This window comes from Mixophyes fleayi, chromosome 1 (assembly GCF_038048845.1).
Source record: "Mixophyes fleayi isolate aMixFle1 chromosome 1, aMixFle1.hap1, whole genome shotgun sequence".
Classification (NCBI taxonomy): Eukaryota; Metazoa; Chordata; class Amphibia; order Anura; family Limnodynastidae; genus Mixophyes; species Mixophyes fleayi.
The window spans coordinates 172,228,918-172,246,807 of record NC_134402.1 but is presented as its reverse complement, the minus strand read 5'-3'; the positions used below and the strand labels follow the sequence as shown (position 1 = coordinate 172,246,807).

Genomic DNA, 17,890 nt, shown 5'->3' with positions numbered 1-17,890 from the left:
AGAACAGAGGACCACCTAACACACCCTCCCTCTACCCTGATCAATGCCCGAGTGAAGATGGCAGCGACTAGCGGGGAATTTATAGGTTCCGAGTATCGCGAGATCCGACAGCGGGATTATGACTCCGAGCCTCGGTTTCAATTTTTCATTTGGCGCCAATACCCGGATCTGTCTCGGATCCGACTCGGATCGGCAACGTTCGGGTGGGCTCGGATTCAGGAAATCCGAGTGCGCTCATCTCTAGAAAAAATCCTAAAATATGCAAAATCACATAATTTTGCTCTTTTTTTTTTTTTTTTTTGTTTTTGTTTTTTTTTTGTTCCTACATTATTATTAACCTCAATAGCACTAATTTCAAGTCATTTGCAGTCAATTTAGACCACCTCACAGGTCTCAATATGATTTTCATACACTTTCGGACAAATACTGCAGCGACCTGGCTGGATGGTAAGCGATAGAGCAATGACTCACACACACGGCAGTTCCTAGCACATCTAGGACACATTGGCGCACAGCAGTGGCAGATAAGAAAAATGGGGGTCCTCCCACTCTTCGCTATGTTGGATCTTAAAAGGGAATTTAAAACTTCCGAGATCCAACGACTTCACAATGACGTTTTGCCTTGTTTTCGATTCCGAGGGCGCACGACAGTACCGAGTATCTCGGTACTCGGATCCCTTATTTTCTGGTGTGTTCGGTTTATGAGGAACCGAGCTTGAGTTTTAGTGGTCTTTCATTCATAGATAGAAGTGAGTGACTGGGAGTATAAGGAATCAGAAGATGCTAAGTACCAAGGACCCTGGTTGTGCTGGGTATGAATGTCAAGAAGCTAATATTGATGCAAATGGAGGACAGGTTTATTGTGTCAGGAACAGGGTTACTTAATAGCCTGGCTGTTACACCAAAGTAGATTGGACTGCAGTAGTCCAAGCGTGAGGACACAAATGCATGCATGAGTGCTAGAAGATCTTCTGAGCGGATCAAACGCTTGATTCTGGCTATGTTCTTCAGATGAAAGAATGAGGATTTAATAATTGGTGTAAGCTGATGTGGTGAAGGAGTTAATATAAAAATGTTTTATTGGCAGAACTCATTAATTGAAAACATAGAAATCAACTCTAACCATTTCTATAATTGCCGTTTTTCAGTCATTGGGGAAGGGGGAGTAATGATAGCAATAATTTTTAAAAGTTGGCTCCTATGGTTATAAATATATTTTAGACAGCATTATATAGGTGTATTATTAACAAATAAATATTATGAAAGGATAAAATGGCATTTTTTTTAAATGTACTGTAATCTGATTCATCAATGGTGGAACATTGGATAACTGAAAACAGATTGTTTTTAACACCGATAAAAATAGTGTCTGTGTTATTTGGACAAAAACTAAACTTATAATGGTTATATTACCCCTAATCTACTGAGTAGATCAAACTTCAACCATTGTCAAACATCAGTATCCAAATATAAATACTGGTAGGGTATATGGCAGCGGTTCCCAAAGTGTGTCACGGCTCCCTGGGGTGCCGCGGCGCTGTCACAGGGGTGCCGCGGCCGCCCTTGAAGAAGAAGAAAAAAAGAACGTGCCAATCCAGCGCCGGATCCTTGTCCTCACTGTTCTCACTGACTGCCTGTCATCACATCCGACAGTGTCAGTGAGGAGCAGCAGCAGAGGACATCAGGAAAGAAGACAGCAGAATATGAGGAAATAAGGTAAGTAAAGGAATGGAGAGTGAAGGGGGACAGACTGTGAGCTGCTGCTGAAGGGGGGGGGACAGAGTGAGATGCTGCTGGAGGGGGGGGGGAACAGAGTGAGATGCTGCTGGAGGGGGGGGGGGGAACAGAGTGAGATGCTGCTGGAGGGGGGGGACAGAGTGAGATGCTGCTGGAGGGGGGGGACAGAGTGAGATGCTGCTGGAGGGGGGGGACAGAGTGAGATACTGCTGGAGGGGGGGGGAGAGAGAGAGATACTGCTGGAGGGGAGGGGGGGACAGAGAGAGATACTGCTGGAGGGGAGGGGGGGACAGAGAGAGATACTGCTGGAGGGGAGGGGGGGACAGAGTGAGATACTGCTGGAGTGGGGGGGGGACAGAGTGAGAAACTGCTGGAGTGGGGGGGGACAGAGTGAGATACTGCTGGAGTGAGGGGGGACAGAGTGAGATACTGCTGGAGTGGGGGGGGACAGAGTGAGATACTGCTGGAGTGGGGGGGGACAGAGTGAGATACTGCTGGAGTGGAGGGGGACAGAGTGAGATACTGCTGGAGTGGGGGGGGACAGAGTGAGATACTGCTGGAGTGGGGGGGGACAGAGTGAGATACTGCTGGAGTGGGGGGGACAGAGTGAGATACTGCTGGAGTGGGGGGGACAGAGCGAGATGCTGCTGAAGGGGGAGGCAGAGCGAGATGCTGATGAATGGGGGGGGCAGAGCGAGATGCTGATGAATGGGGGGGGCAGAGCGAGATGCTGTTGAAGAGGTAGACACAGCGAGATGCTGATGAATGGGGGGGCAGAATGAGATGCTGATGAATGGGGGGGCAGAGCGAGGTGCTGATGAATGGGGAGGGGGGCAGAGCGAGATGCTGATGAAGAGGGGGACAGCAGAGCGAGATGCTGATTAAGGGGGGTACAGAGTGGATGCTGCTGACAGGGCCGCAGAGAGGGGGGGGGGGGAGCGGGTACTAATTACCCGGGCCCGGGCATGCCAGAGGGCCCGGCCCGGGCCCTAGCGCCAATGATTTTTTGATTTATTTTTTTTTAACAAAATTTTTTTTTGGGGGGGGGGGGTTTGCGGGGGGTGGTCGGTCGTTGGTGGGGGGAGCAGGGTAGTTAAAAAATAGATAAACATACTCACGTGATCGTTGCTCCGGCGTCCCTCCTCTCTGCTCCATTCAGACTGAATGCCGGGTGTGACGTCATCATGTCACGCCCAGCATTCAGTCCTCGTTAAGAGGGGGACACAGAGCGAGATGCTGATGAAGAGGGGGACACAGTGCGAGTTGGCAAAGAGGGGGATACAGAGTGATATAGTGAAGGGGTGCAGTGATATGATGAAGGGGCACAATATGATGGTAAAGGGGCCTAAATACATCTTACGTTATTTTGACCCAACTACTTAAAAACCAGGAAAAAATTATGGTGACCCTAAGGGTGTCTCGAACTGAGAAAGTTTGGGAACCACTGGTATATGGCTTGCTTCTAATCTTTCTTTTGGTTTGCTTCATTGTAATACACTATCGGAACTAGGCTGACTGTACTTGGGGTCTAGACATTGCCTGTTTGTCCTTCAAATACTTTATGGAGAGCTTACCCTGATATCTGAACCAATGTATTATCCCAGCTACTACTTAACATCTACCTTCAGAAACCTGTTAATGGTTCCTAAATTCAATATGGAATCTAGGTGCTCTGCCTTCTTTTACTACGCTCCCTATTTTTGGGACAATCTACCTGAGTCATTTAAATGTGTCTGAGATCTTTCAAGTATTTTGTTATTTGGTTTATGTAAACTGTCTTGTAATTGTAATGCCTAATACACTTTGCCTATAACTTGGTCTGAAAATGAGAGGTGACTGGTAAAAATAAAATATCTTTCATCCTGGTGAAAAACATTCTATACTTTAAAAGTAACATTTAAGATGTATTGATAGATTAAATATAATATATAGTGCTCTAAACTTTACCTGGTAATCATGATGATTAGAGTCATAAATTATACTAAAGTGTAGATACTGGGCATTACATAAATTAATGTTCTACTCTTTCCTTGGTATTGTAAAAATGTATAGCTCTGAACCAATCTCTTGAGCAACTCTTAATATTTGATAGATTTACATAATTTTGGCACAACAATTTGCACAAGAAAACGAATATTCTTAAAAATGCAGTATTCAAAAATAAATGATAATTTTATTGTAATAATTACATATGGTTTCTGCAGTCAAGATAAATATGGAGGTTTGGGTAGTATGTCAGTATTAGTTCTGTCGACAGGTTCTACCTATGCTACTTATTGACCCAATGTGTTTATGTGGAAAAACCTTATTTTTTAATATAAAATAGTTAAAGAAATAAAACATTGTTGTTTTTCAGTTGTCCATCACTGTCATAGGCATGTTTTGAAGCATGTGGGTCTTAGCATCCCACCATCCACCAGCACAGAGCGAAGCTGGGCTGCTGTAAGATTCTATGCAGCACCTGCTGCTGTTAAAAGGTAAGTTCTCCATGTCTTGGGGGTGATGTCAATAATTTATTTTCATCTAAAAAGAAAACCAGCACAGGAGCTTTAACAAAAATGTCTGATGGGTTTCTAAAGTATTATTGATTCTTTGTGTACAGAATATGGACTTTAAAGAAGGTCTAAATGTGTTTCCTACAAGTGTCTTAAATTAACAGGGTGTATGCAGTGTAAATGTTTTATGTTCCTAGGACTTTAATAAGGGCTTCAGTTACTTATTCCCAGGGAGTGAAAAAATGACTATTTCTGATGTGGCAATCACTATATTGCTTTCCTGGATAATGATCATTTTCAGAACTTATCATGTGGTCATACAGTGAACTGCACTGTACAACCACATTGCATGCAGTACTGTACCTACCTACTAGTGCATACTATGGGGCTCATGTAGAGCTGGACATACATCTCTTTGTGTGTGTATATATATATATATGTATGTATGTATGTGTGTGTGTGTGTGTGTGTGTGTGTGTGTATGTATATATATATATATATATATATATATGTTAACCCGTGCATGATACTCATGCATTCTAGTCAAATCAAGCTACTTAAGGTGTTAAAAAGGTTCTTGTCATGCATTTGGGCCATAGCCCAGGCCTCAACCATCAACCACTCCCCACTGTCACCCCCGGCAACCACCAACCACTCCCAACTGTCACTTCTCCTTCAAGAAATATATATATTTTTTAAATCTTTATAAACACTTTTAACAATTAACAAATTAAATTAACAAATTAAAAACATCTTAGTACACCAAATTTCAGCCCTTTCTGAATTTTTTTTTCCCACGCACACTAAGAATTTAGTAGGTCAGTGTATAACTCCGCCCAGCAGGTGGGGCTGCAGCTTGGTTTTATTTTTTCCACACACAGACAGACTAACACACGTCACTAGACATTTATATTATAGATGTGTGTAAATCCATGCGTCTCTATGTGCTGTAGATTTGTTATCTGCAATGATTGTACTGAAGGTCCGGTCGGTCAATTTGTGCGTACACACTGCACTCATTTTAGACGATTTTTGCCCGACCAAACGGGGAGCAATTTTTGACAGGCGTAACATTGTTGAAAATCGTTCTGATTCTGTACGCACTGAAAGGAACTATTGACAATTGGTCGAGCAATTGGTCATGACTTAATACACACTGGAGAATCGGAAGGCAGGCGGAGCGAGATTTTTAAACAGAATGAGCAATCAAATGAAACGATTATCGGTACTTTGGAACTAATCTCGTTCATCGTGTAAGTATACACACTAATGCGATATTGGGATAAAAGATAGTTTATCGAGTGTTTGGCCCAATAATTGGCTGCAAAACCTCCAGTGTGTACCTAACCTTACACTTAGAACTCCTTATGCGTATAGAGGCGGAAAGATGGAGGGAAGGGGCGGTCTAGCATAGCCAAGTACAGTAAGGGTGTGTTCATGTAATTGTGACCTGCCAGCAGGTGTATCTGTTGCAGGTACTCGAACCTTGATGCAAGATCAGCAGCAGTAGCAGCAAGTAGTGTGCTTTACTTTCATCCAACCAAAAGTGGTATAAGCAAAAGATGCAACCAGCACCAGGTTATAACAGGCTTGGCCGTTCACATTATAACCTAGAGCTGTAGGGTGGCCTGTCATAATGTGTCTGAGGTCCTTAGATGAATCAGACCCACAAAAAATATAGGCCCGCTACCCTATAATCAATCAGCAGGCCTTTGGCTGCACTGTCATTTTTGTCTGGCTATATCCTGCATTGTAGAAAGTGTCACAAATCAAGTGGTCTCTACAGTAACAAGTACTTTGATTTGATTGGTAAAAAGCATGCACCCAAATGGAAGAGATGTTTGCTTTATGCATACCACTAGTTTGATCCTCTAAGACTTCACTACCAATGCTATTGGACGACAGGTAAATTGACAGGGACATCATTTTATGGATACACTAACAAAATTACACATAGAAAATTCTCAATAAATGGACCAGTATTAACATTTGACTATTGGCTATTGACTCCAATTCGCTATGATTGCTGACATGGTGCATTTTAATTTTGGGTGGAGATAAATTCAACCACTCTACTCCCCTTAACTATTAGACAGGGGTGATAGAGCGCTCCCTAAACATTATTGTCATAGCACTGCAGCTGTCCTATAAAGAAAGCCCCTCAGTTTTCAAACTGGTTCTCACAATATATTCTACAATGGAGGTATGAAATAGTGTTTGGGACCTAAATCACACTAACATTGGGGGTTCACCAGGATTAATCAAGCAAATGTAATAATGTGTAATCTCTTCCACCTTTCTTTTTGAGCTGGACACCAGTACGGTCTAACAAAGAGGCAAAAGCAGAGAAAGCACGAAGTGCTAAAATATTGACCGAGGAACAACTTGAAGAGAAGAAAAAGGACACCAGTCGGTCTAAACCCTTTGGCCTAACAGCCTGGAAACCCACTGATGATGTATATGTGGCCCGTTACTATCCCAAACCAGTTATCGAACCTGAAGCTGCTATTGAGATGCTAAAAACATTTCAAAGGTTGGACTTTACCAGCCCTACACAGTCAGTCTTTATTGAACTCAAACTGGATATGAAGTTGGAAAAAAAGGTAAATATCTTTTGATGTTGTTTTTTTATTTTTTATTTAAACAGATAATGTATTTTTGAACCTACCTATTAAACTACCCTAGATTTAAAGTGATCTCTGGTGTTCACACAAATGTACATGTTATTGCTTGTTCCTGTGCATTTAGGAAATACAAATACTGATAACACCTTTAGAATTAGCACTCTCTGCCAAGTCTGTTGTAAATATGAAGTCCGAGAACAGACTACTGTGTTTGCTTTTCACTTCATACATGTCGGCTGAAATCTCCAGGTTGAAACATTTTAATATATGAATAAATGCATATTTTACACCAGGAGGCAGTAACTCCACTTATAGGAGATGGTCTTGTCTAGAAAAACCTGAACTGAAAGCCTTTCTGTACACATTATTATATAAATACATTTCTTTATAACTTCTAGATAAAGCATGTGGCCAAATACACTGAAAAATAGCCAAGAGCTATTGGGTGTTCCCTTGTGCATAGGAGACCCACTTCTGTAACTGATGGCCTCTTCTTTATCTTCAATGCACTTCCTTGCTGGCCTTTTTATGTACCATGCATAAGCAGTACAAATTCTTCATAGAAGGGAGATCAGTTGAGATACCATTGGCTTCCCCTGGGTCCTTCACAGCTACACTACCATTAGTTATTGTCCAATCACAGATGCTACTCTACTGCCTCAGTTAAAGAAGAATGATTCACTTACCATCAGTAAAATGCCGTAACTGACCACTCATACTGGTGCTGCTTGGCCATCAGACACTCACAAACTGTAGGTGTCAACTATATACCACTGTGGTGTCCACGGTTGTAGGAGAATAGTTGCTGACACCAGTAGGCTCCTTCATTGTGACCTTGTACTGCTTGCTGCTAGGTGGTGTGTATTGTCTCCTGCATGTAGTACACAAATACTGGAATATATATATATATATATATATATATATATATATATATATATATATATATATATATATATATATATATATATATAAATATTTTTCTTGTTTTTCCTTGCCGAAACTCCAGTCAATAGCAACAGGCAGCCATCCGACCCTTTAACTGTGACCCCCTGCTACTTCCTGCATTGTCAGATTTCTTTGATATAGCTTGTAACACATGATTATCTTGCATTAAAATATATTTTCATCTGTTATTACAGATAGTTGTCTTTCTTTGATTAAATGTATTGTTTTCATTTACTGGGATTAAGTGTAATGTGGAACCCTTATGAAGGGTAGAGGGCTATCTATGTGGTGTATTAGGTTGCCCATCACTGCTTTAAACCGTCCAGGGTGATTGTTATCTCTCATGTGAATTAGCCTGGACTATACTTATTTTTACACAGAACTCAGTAGTGGGGGGGGGGGTGATGTTTTACCCCTGTTTGCGTAAATCTAGGTCCTGGAGGGGAGGGGGGGGCAACTTGGGTCTACCATCTAAATATGACGCCAAGAGGGTAGGACTCTGACCTCAAAGCAACAGCTGCAGCAGTCTTCCAGGTCGTCGGTGGTGCTCTGCTCCTGTGACCCACAGGGGATCCATAGGAATTCAGTAGACTCCTACGGTTTAACCAGAAAGGGGCTCTGGAACTGCAGCTCCATGTCGTGAGTTGGGTTGCAGCAGCCTAAATATTGCTGGTCCCCTTCTCATTCGGTTACTCATGCAGGGTTTAAGCAAACCATGTACAGACATACTGTGGGGCTTCCAGACTCTGCTGGTGACTGACGACCTACTAGACCAGAAAGGATTATTAGTTTTCTCTCTTTATTTCCATTTTTTTTAGACATTCCCTGGATCATATGAGGGAAGAGGGACTGACCACAGATCCATTTTTCATCAGCCTATGCATGGGAGGCCTGATTCAAGAAAGGATAATATCTGAACAATGCAAATATATTTTGAGTACTTTTGCTAGTTATCTTTTGTTTTTAAATATGGGCATTTGCTCCCCTCTGCATAACCAGCAATTTATTTCTACTCACTCTATAGCAGTGGAAAATCTTATGCTTAATGAATCAGTGACTTAGTCCACGTTAATATAGTTTTTCTGTATTGTGATCAGCAACTTAAGTATATGTAAGTACCTGGGCACCTAGAATTAGGAAATCTGTCAGGCATGGGATGCACATAGTACATGTGGGACTGTAATGAAACCATGCCTCTTACTCACCTCTGCCCCTACACAGATGGTATGGTCTGACTCCTGCCGGTGTGTTACAGGTGGGAGCAGACCATGTGTTAGCATGAAGCTCTCTCTGCCTTTAGCCAGCAGTGGAGAACTTTGCACTGAAAACAATGGTCCCAGACATCTGCCCATGTGTGTTGACTAAATCAAGCTGTTGCCGTCTACTGGAGTTGAGCAAAATTCTTTATAGCTACAGGGAAAATATAAAATGAATGCAGCAATCCCATGAAAAAAATAGGTGTTACTGTAACATAAATCACTCTGGCAGGTTAATAGAAGAATGTTGGTATTTACCATTTTCCATCATGCTGCTATTAATGATTTATAATTCTGAGTCTTTGGAACACTACTCTGCGTACTGTAAAGTACTCCCCTTCCTTCTCCCCCTCTCTGCCTTCACCTGATATGTTTAGGGCAATGAACCTGTGTGCAGCCATATTTTGGACATTACAGGAATTAATGTGTTGGGCTCTTTGGCCACATGCTTAGTAAATGTGTTGACTGCTGCTGGTAAGGTTGGTATTTGTTGGACAAACCCACCCTACAATTTTATACGTCAGATCCTTCTTATAAAATTGCTGACTCCCAACATCTGGCCCAGGCTATAAACTTTTGGAAAACTTTGTCCAGCTCTGTGCATTTGTGTGCTCATAGGGGAACATTTGCAGTAATACGAAAAATTTGTTACACCATTATTTTCCTCTTTTGGAGCAACTAGTTTGCTGACAGTTTTTAAATATCTATCATTGTTATCCTAGAAAAATAACATACAGTAAGCCGCCAATTCGAACAATTAATATTTACACAGTTCTGTCAAAAATTGCTGCACGGAGAATACAGTAGAATTCTGTATTAAATTGAAAATAGAATGTCCACCGTGAATCAATCTGTTGTAGGAAACTGGCATGTTTATAAATCAGATTATTTTTTTTACTCAACATTATGAAACATTATGAAAAGCAAATTGTACATGTGACGTATTATAAAGAAATGACAGGAGGAGGGTCGTTTGATTTTCAAAATGTCAGCTGTTTAAGATACACCTATATTATGTTACTGTAGATTCTTTTGTAATTTCATGATATTTATTTCAAGTGAAATTTTTATGTTACAAATAGAATAGGTGTTTGGCTAATCAAGAGCAGGAATTTGTACGTTTTGAACCCCATAGAGCACTAAGTCCCACTTGGTTAATAACTCTGCATATTTATTCTATAGCTGTCCTGTATATTACATTTTAGAAAAAAGTGGATCCATTTGTTGGTTACCTCCATTTGCCATACCCATTTGTGAAGGAATCAAATAAAGTTTTGGTTTTTACAGAGGTAAGTTCAAATCATTTTATATATGTACACTAGGTGTAGTTTGAATTTGAAAAATGAAAGGAAACTATAACGAATAGTCTTGAGTATCCTCCAAATATACATAACATTTGAGGAGTTTCACATCATTTTAATTAGTTGGAGGTTGGGGGGCTGCCTATCTTGTTATATCTTGAAGTGGCACTAATGATTTTTCTTAACTTTGCTTAAAATAAAAAGGACACTGCACCCTCTCATTTTCACTTAATACCTTTAATAAGGCATTTCCCTGCAATGGAGTAGTTCATAGACGCCACCCAAAAGATTACAAATTTGCATTGTCAATTAGTTATTTTCCTTAGGGATCCATGAATATTGCTTTTCCAAGATGATCACAGCTGGGTAAAAACTGTCAGCGGCAATAAAACTCAACCTTGAGGAAGTGGATTGTGTGACTTGGAATGTTCTCAATGTTTTATAATTTACTAGATTCAATTTTGTTACCATTTTTGAGTTATTTTAGCAAACACAATCTCTTCACCTGATAAGCATGTGGACAATAACCATTGGTATGCATCTCTATCCCTGGCAACAACCAATTCAGAATACATTCTCAGAATGACATTTGGCAGGTTTTATGAGGCATACATTGGTGAGATATAGTCACAAGGTAAAGTTTCATTATTTAAAAAAAAAAAAGTAATGAAGTCATTTACTTAAATTTAGTAATACAAGCAACATTTCCAACTTTATAAAACTGGCTAATTTAGGAGAACATCATCTAATGAAACAGGAGAAATGAGAGAAATGGTTTATGCAGTGATCATTGTGGGTTAGTAAGCTGTGATTTAGATTGGTATTGGAAGCAGAGAATAGCTGCCACATTCTATTTGGCCAGAGGAATGTTAGCTGCCACTTCTATTCCCAGTCCTTTGTTGCTTTGCTGAATGTTGATAATAGTAAGGTATGGGAAATGTGCAATCTAAAGTATTCTGTGAGTGTTTTCTGTACAGCTGATGTGCCTGGTAATGTTTGCAGTTACAGAGAGTAACAGAGGAAGTTTTATTTTGATGTTTTTGCTGCAATCCGTTTATAATAACATGTGAGCTGCAGGGCTAAGTAGAAATACGATTCGACAGATTGACCTGATTTTTTTTCCCCCTTTCTCTCTACAGAATGCAGAAGAAGCTGAGAATGCGAAAAACAGTGGCTCCGCATTTGTTGGAGGGATTGAACTCATCCCGCAGGTATCATATTTCATGCCTAAATTCATATGCCATGCATATGTGCAAAACAGATTCTACAAGAATAGACTCCTTTATAGTGTATGATAAATAGTATCTAAATCATATGCTGTTGGGTTGTGCCTGACACACTAGATTTTCTACAGTGTAATACTTTTAAATCTGATTGACAAGCCTCATCTGATTCCACTCTTGGTTGGTGAGATAGTGTATCTGCTAACTGGAGAAATTAAGTCACTAAGTACTGAATAGCCATACGGTTTTTACATCAAAGGACAGTTTTGTGTGACTTGTTAATTGTTCTGCATGTTCTCAGGGCTGAATCACTGTGTATATCGCAACATAACACTGAGATAAAAGAGAGCAAAAAATACCAGATCCAAAAGTGCTTGGTTTGCATGGTAGTAGCAAAGTAAACATCTGTTTTCCAGTGTACACAGAACTAATGAAAACACATTAAATAGGCTTTCTTGTTAAATTTTGTTATGCTTTGGCTAAAAATAAAATATCAACCAGTTGGAAGAGCTGCTGTTCATATGCAGTTGTGATTTGCCTTCATTGACCAGTCAACAGTGGAAAACTTGTAAGAACTTGTGGTTGGAATCTTTTCATTGAAGTGACTGACAGATGGATAAGGCAAGCACAATGAGTGGTTCTTGTCAGCCAGTGACACACCACACCACCAGTTTCAATCACCGCCCTGTTTTCTAGCCTGCCCAAGAAATTTGATTTTTACTGAGTAGAATAAGTGCTGAAGGATTATAAATTGAGCGATGTTCAAATCTATTTGGTTAAAAACAACTTAATGGTCCAACCAAAAAAAAATCAGTGTGTGTGTGGCCGGCATTAAGCGGGCCACACACACTACGACCTAGTCTGAAGATGTCAAATGATGCTAGTTAGGTGACCTGGGCAAACCACTTCATAGTAAGGATTTGGCCTGCTTTCTAGGTTGATGATGACAGTACACACAAATACATTTTCCAGTCTGTCCAAACAAAATCTATGCAGACTTTCATTCCGCAGAATGTTCACCCTGGTGATCACATGCACAATATTGTCTGTTTGGCTGATAATGACCAAACTGGCCATCTGGATTTGTATAGTTTTGGAACATGTTTGCAATTCTTCCACTGTTACTGAAGTGATGGGAACGTGCTAAAATAAAAAATTTAAAATTACTAATGCTCTTTCCTGAAAGTGTTCTGTATATTTGGGAGTGCTTGTGGTGCCTTATACAGCCAGCAGGTTTCTATTGGTCTTGCCCACTGTTGGGAATCCCCGATACACTATAGGCTTTTGCAGGTGCAGTAACAGCTACTTATTTATTAGTTTGCATGTTTAGTTTTCGATAATAATATGATATCATATGATATATGATAATAAAATATGCATATGATAATTCAATTTCTTCCGATTCGTAGCATGATTTTTTTTTTAGTCATTTCATAACTAACTTTAGAAATGTTGACATTTCAGATTATGAATGATGAAGTACAAGCAGATTTCTACATAGCAACTCCTGACATTATTGGCAAATTGAATATTCTTAAAAACAAGCTGAGGAAAAAGTTCCCAAAGAATAAAAGAGGTATGAATGTCAACAGGAAAGGGGAGCAACTTTTATATGCTGTTCTGTCTGATACTTCTGCAGAGTCCCATTGAGAGGTTGTTTTAGTGGGAAGTAAAAAAATTAAGTGTATATTTCAGTTTTCCTGCTCATTTTAAATCAGAAATATTAAAGGTGTTATCCGACTTAGCAGGGCAGTCAGACTACTTTTTGTGCACTCTCCATCACATGGCGGTCATGTGAGGGTCCCACACTCTGGTCTCCACAATTACCTAATATAAAACAGTGCTGTTTTGGAGATAACCCACCCAAAGAGCTTCCTCCAGAATACAGGTCCATGCAGATCACAGCTATTTATGCACATCTCTGCCCACTAGTGCTGTCAGGCTAAACTTGCGGCCCTGAGACATAGGCTAGCCTCGAGGCCCTAAGACATAGGTAGGAGGAGGATGTTGAGTGTTTCTCAGATGAAAAGTGGGCTCATGCACTAGGCAAGACTAATACAGGTTTTAGATTTCAACACATTCTCCTTTTCTGCAAAGGGTATACCTCACCCCACTTTGGCCATTTCAGATGGGTAGATGATCTTCTGCGGAGTGCCCTAGATGTAGTGACCCTAAGTGTTCTCTTCTACATATGATATGGGAATGTTCCCAACATTTAGTCTTTGGAACCCGCAAAGTATGCCTGTTTTGTTCTGTAGGAGGGGACGAGTGAGTGTTGTTTCAAGTATGTGTTTAACTTAGCCTCTCTGGTTAAGGTGGTCATAGCTGGATCATGGATGGTGCATTTACCCCATATATCCAGGATTGGGTAATTCTGGTAGATAATACTATGAGCCATGAATGTTTCGCCTACAGAAGTTCCACAAAGTCTGGTCTAGCTCCAGATTGGCAAGACTCCCCCTAGAGAGAGGATGGTTCTAGGCACCGTAGAAAAAGGGGCAAACAAAGCAAAGCTATTTATTATTGTCGGGGTTGGTTTGTTGATTGCAGTTAGGTGGAATAAAACACCCAGGAATGTGAATTGATCTATAGAGATGATGCCTTGTTATCCTCCTTTGTTAGAGAACATGCTAAACTGCATACGCGCAGTCATTGGACAGAAAATAGGACTTAAAATATTATGATGCTGATCGCATGAAAAACAGCCTTTTCATCTCTGCTCGCTATATTATTAAAAAAAAAATGAATAGCAGCAAGAGAAGAGTAATAATATGGCCGCATGCACATAGCCTTAAAGATCAGGGCTGGACAGAATGGGGACACATGGGAGTATTATGCATACAGCTGTGAATATAGGACTTTATTAGTTACACAAATTAGCTGTAAGTAGATAAATAAGACAGTTGGGGAGAGCTGTTTGATTAATGAAAATGCTTGTTGAGCACTGGGGAATTTATGTCTAGAAAATACTTCAGGTTTCATAGGATGACGTTGTAATTAAAAAACAAACCCAAAACGGTAATGCAAATATAGGACAATATGTTTCTTCGCTGCAACAACTCCCCACCCTTGCTTCTTGTCTGGGCGTTGGAGCATTGGAAAAACGCTTTCCTAAAACAGGCACTGTATAAATAAAAAGTTGTTTGAGATACTTTGTTTACTTGGTACAGCCTGATGGGTTGACGACCACAAAATAGGATTGTCTTTGCAGAATAAACTTGTAACGGTTTCTGGAACTAAATTCCTCCATTTTGTCTCAGATAAATCTTACCTGCCCCCTTCTTTGTTTTAGGTTCTGTGGGTTATGACATTATCAACATGGTTAAGCTGTTTCAAACCTGCTACGAGTATTTAGTAGAAAAGGAATGTATAGTGGAGACTAAAATAGCAACGGTAAGTGCAAAACAATCCAGCCTCTCACTTCCATATGTCCATTTCCTGAAGACAAATAATCTCTCCACATGCAATAGTGGCAGCTGTTTCCTACCCAAAGTTTTATGATCCCAAATGTCCTGGCACATACTTGTGGTGATTAGATATGTGCTGGATTAGTACACAGAACTTACTAATAACAGATTTTAATATGCAGCAGAAATATTCAGAAAACTCCAGATATTTTTTGCTATCCTTATAATAGTGATTACATTGCTCCAAGCAGTGCTTATATGTAGTATTCTGGAATTGTTTTAAAGCTGTGATGTGGTTTGCTTCTACTATTTATTGGAATGCATGATAACTTAGAAATGTGCTGTACACGTGATACAGGGTCATATTTATCGACCAGTGAAGAGCCCTATTTAATATAGGACTTGTTATCAGTATAGGAAAGGGGTAACTGGGATGAAGAGGGTGAATTCTACAAATAGGGTTTTGCTTATTTACTGGTATCAAGTTAGGTTATATATTGGCCTTCATAAAAGTCTGTTAATTATTTACTGGTGACTTGGGATTTGTATTTTATACGAGTATCCAAATAGGTCTCTGCTTTATTTACTGCCCTACAAGTAGGACTATGCATTGTATATTCATCACTAGATTGGCTCTGTGTTGCAAGCTCAGTATATATCCATATACAGGTATACTAATGCTGCATTGCATTTGGTTACATGTCTAAAATTCATTTTCTTTCAGAAATTGCACTGGATGTGTAAAACCACACTAATTACCCATCAACCCACACCCATATATGGCACAGATCACATAGCGTGACTCTTCATTGTGCAGTAACTAATATTTTTTTTGTTGTGTATAGAGAATAACCTAAATGGTAAATGTAATTCCATTGAGAAATGACCAGAATGGAAATTAATAAAATATTTCCACCTCTAACAGAGCAAAATCAGCATCACTGTTTTCCCTTAACTGTTCTACTGCCTCCAATAAATGTGTCCCTTCTAAGGAACAAGTTAGAGGCACAGGTGCCACCACAGAGATTACTGTATTTTAGGGCTTTTTCCCATACAAGACCTTTTTATTAATGCTTTTTCTTTTTCAAATGGGAAAATCATAGCATTCAGAAGAAGATTTAGTCACAAAATGTCTAAATAAGGTGGTTACTATGCACTTGGGGTGTTTAAGTTGTGAGAAGAAAGAGCTTAAGTTTTCACAGCTGAAGCTCTTGGGAGGTTTCTCCTAAAAAGCTGTATGTCATGTAATGTTCGTTTTATCGCTACCAATAAACATTGTCCAATGTGATTATTGTGGTTCCAATGCACAAAGAGATTTAATAGCCAAATATAGCAGGATGACAGCAAAGCAAGATACTGCATAGACAGTAAACTAAATAAAATAGAATGATAAACAGGAAATTATAAACTGAATACATTACGCATGCGCTTCACCTGGGCCCAGGTTAAGATACAGTCATGTTGCCTGTTGGCAGGAAGAGAAAAGAAAACACTGGCCCAGGGAGCTTATATGTAGTTTGAATTAGCATAAACAGTGATGATGTTACGAATATAGACAGATAACACTAAAAGATGTCTTCATTGGTCCAGGGTTAACAATGTTTCAGTAGATTGCTAGTCATAGGTCAGTTCAATTGATCCTTTCACAAAGGGGCGGACAACTTACTCCAACTGTTGCCTACGTGTCTTTTCGCCGAATAAACAGTTTAAACTGACCCATAAACAAAGTACTTTTGAGTATTAATATCATATTGCTCATAACTTGCCACCGTTAGATGCAATCGCTACTCTGTCAAAACCGGGTTAAAGCTTTAATAGGAGACCAAACTCTTAACCTTTTAGAGGACCTGAACCATAAATACCTTAACTTTAATATTATTTATGTATAATGAATCTCTAATACATTTTACTAATCTATAAATGTGGAATGGCACTTTAATAAATGTGTATTATTTGCAAGTGTAAGTGCAAATGTGTGTATTAATCCGTGTGATTGCGTCATTACATTGCTATTGCATGCGGGCGGCAGTTGGAGAAGGCTGCACGTTAGATCAGCTCTGTGTCTTTCCTCCCACACAATTATCTGTCTACAATTATAAAACATCTAAAAACTTGTGAAGACAGTGGGAAATTATTGTGGGGGTACAAAGGAGTGTCATCATCACTCCAAAGACAAGGCCATACCATCTATCCCTGGCTTATCTGCATCAACTGACCTACTGTGTACCGACCCGGCTTGTCAGTTGGCCCTTCTCCTGCTGAATCCCTGGTTTATCTGCATCAACTGATCTACTGTGTACCGACCCGGCTTGTCAATTAACCCTTCTCCTGCCGAATCCCTGGCTTATCTGCATCAACTGATCTACTGTGTACCGACCCAGCTTTTCAGTTAACCCTTCTCCTGCTGAATCCCTGGCTTATCTACATCAACTGATCTACTGTGTACCGACCCGGCTTGTCAATTAACCCTTCTCCTGCTGAGTCCCTGGCTTATCTGTATCAACTGATCTACTGTGTACCGACCCGGCTTGTCAATTAACCCTTCTCCTGCTGAGTCCCTGGCTTATCTGCATCAACTGATCTACTGTGTACCGACCCGGCTTGTCGGTTGGCCCTTCTCCTGCCGAATCCCTGGCTTATCTGCATCAACTGATCTACTGTGTACCGACCCGGCTTGTCAGTTGGCCCTTCTCCTGCTGAGTCCCTGGCTTATCTGTATCAACTGATCTACTGTGTACCGACCCGGCTTGTCAATTAACCCTTCTCCTGCTGAGTCCCTGGCTTATCTGTATCAACTGATCTACTGTGTACCGACCCGGCTTGTCAATTAACCCTTCTCCTGCTGAGTCCCTGGCTTATCTGCACCAACTGATCTATTGTGTACCGACCCGGCTTGTCAGTT

At 40.3% G+C, this 17,890-nt stretch overlaps 1 protein-coding gene across 1 annotated transcript in view; it reads left to right on the top strand.

Moving 5' to 3' along the window:
* The window catches only part of MRPL1 (mitochondrial ribosomal protein L1), a 37,107-nt gene that overhangs the window by 5,380 nt on the left and 13,837 nt on the right, over window positions 1-17,890 (top strand). Inside the window, exons 2-7 of the mRNA XM_075204000.1 lie at window positions 4,094-4,214; window positions 6,541-6,835; window positions 10,263-10,346; window positions 11,498-11,569; window positions 13,046-13,157; window positions 14,874-14,974. Of these exons, the coding sequence (XP_075060101.1) occupies window positions 4,094-4,214; window positions 6,541-6,835; window positions 10,263-10,346; window positions 11,498-11,569; window positions 13,046-13,157; window positions 14,874-14,974 (785 nt within the window). The remainder of the gene's footprint in view (window positions 1-4,093; window positions 4,215-6,540; window positions 6,836-10,262; window positions 10,347-11,497; window positions 11,570-13,045; window positions 13,158-14,873; window positions 14,975-17,890) is intronic.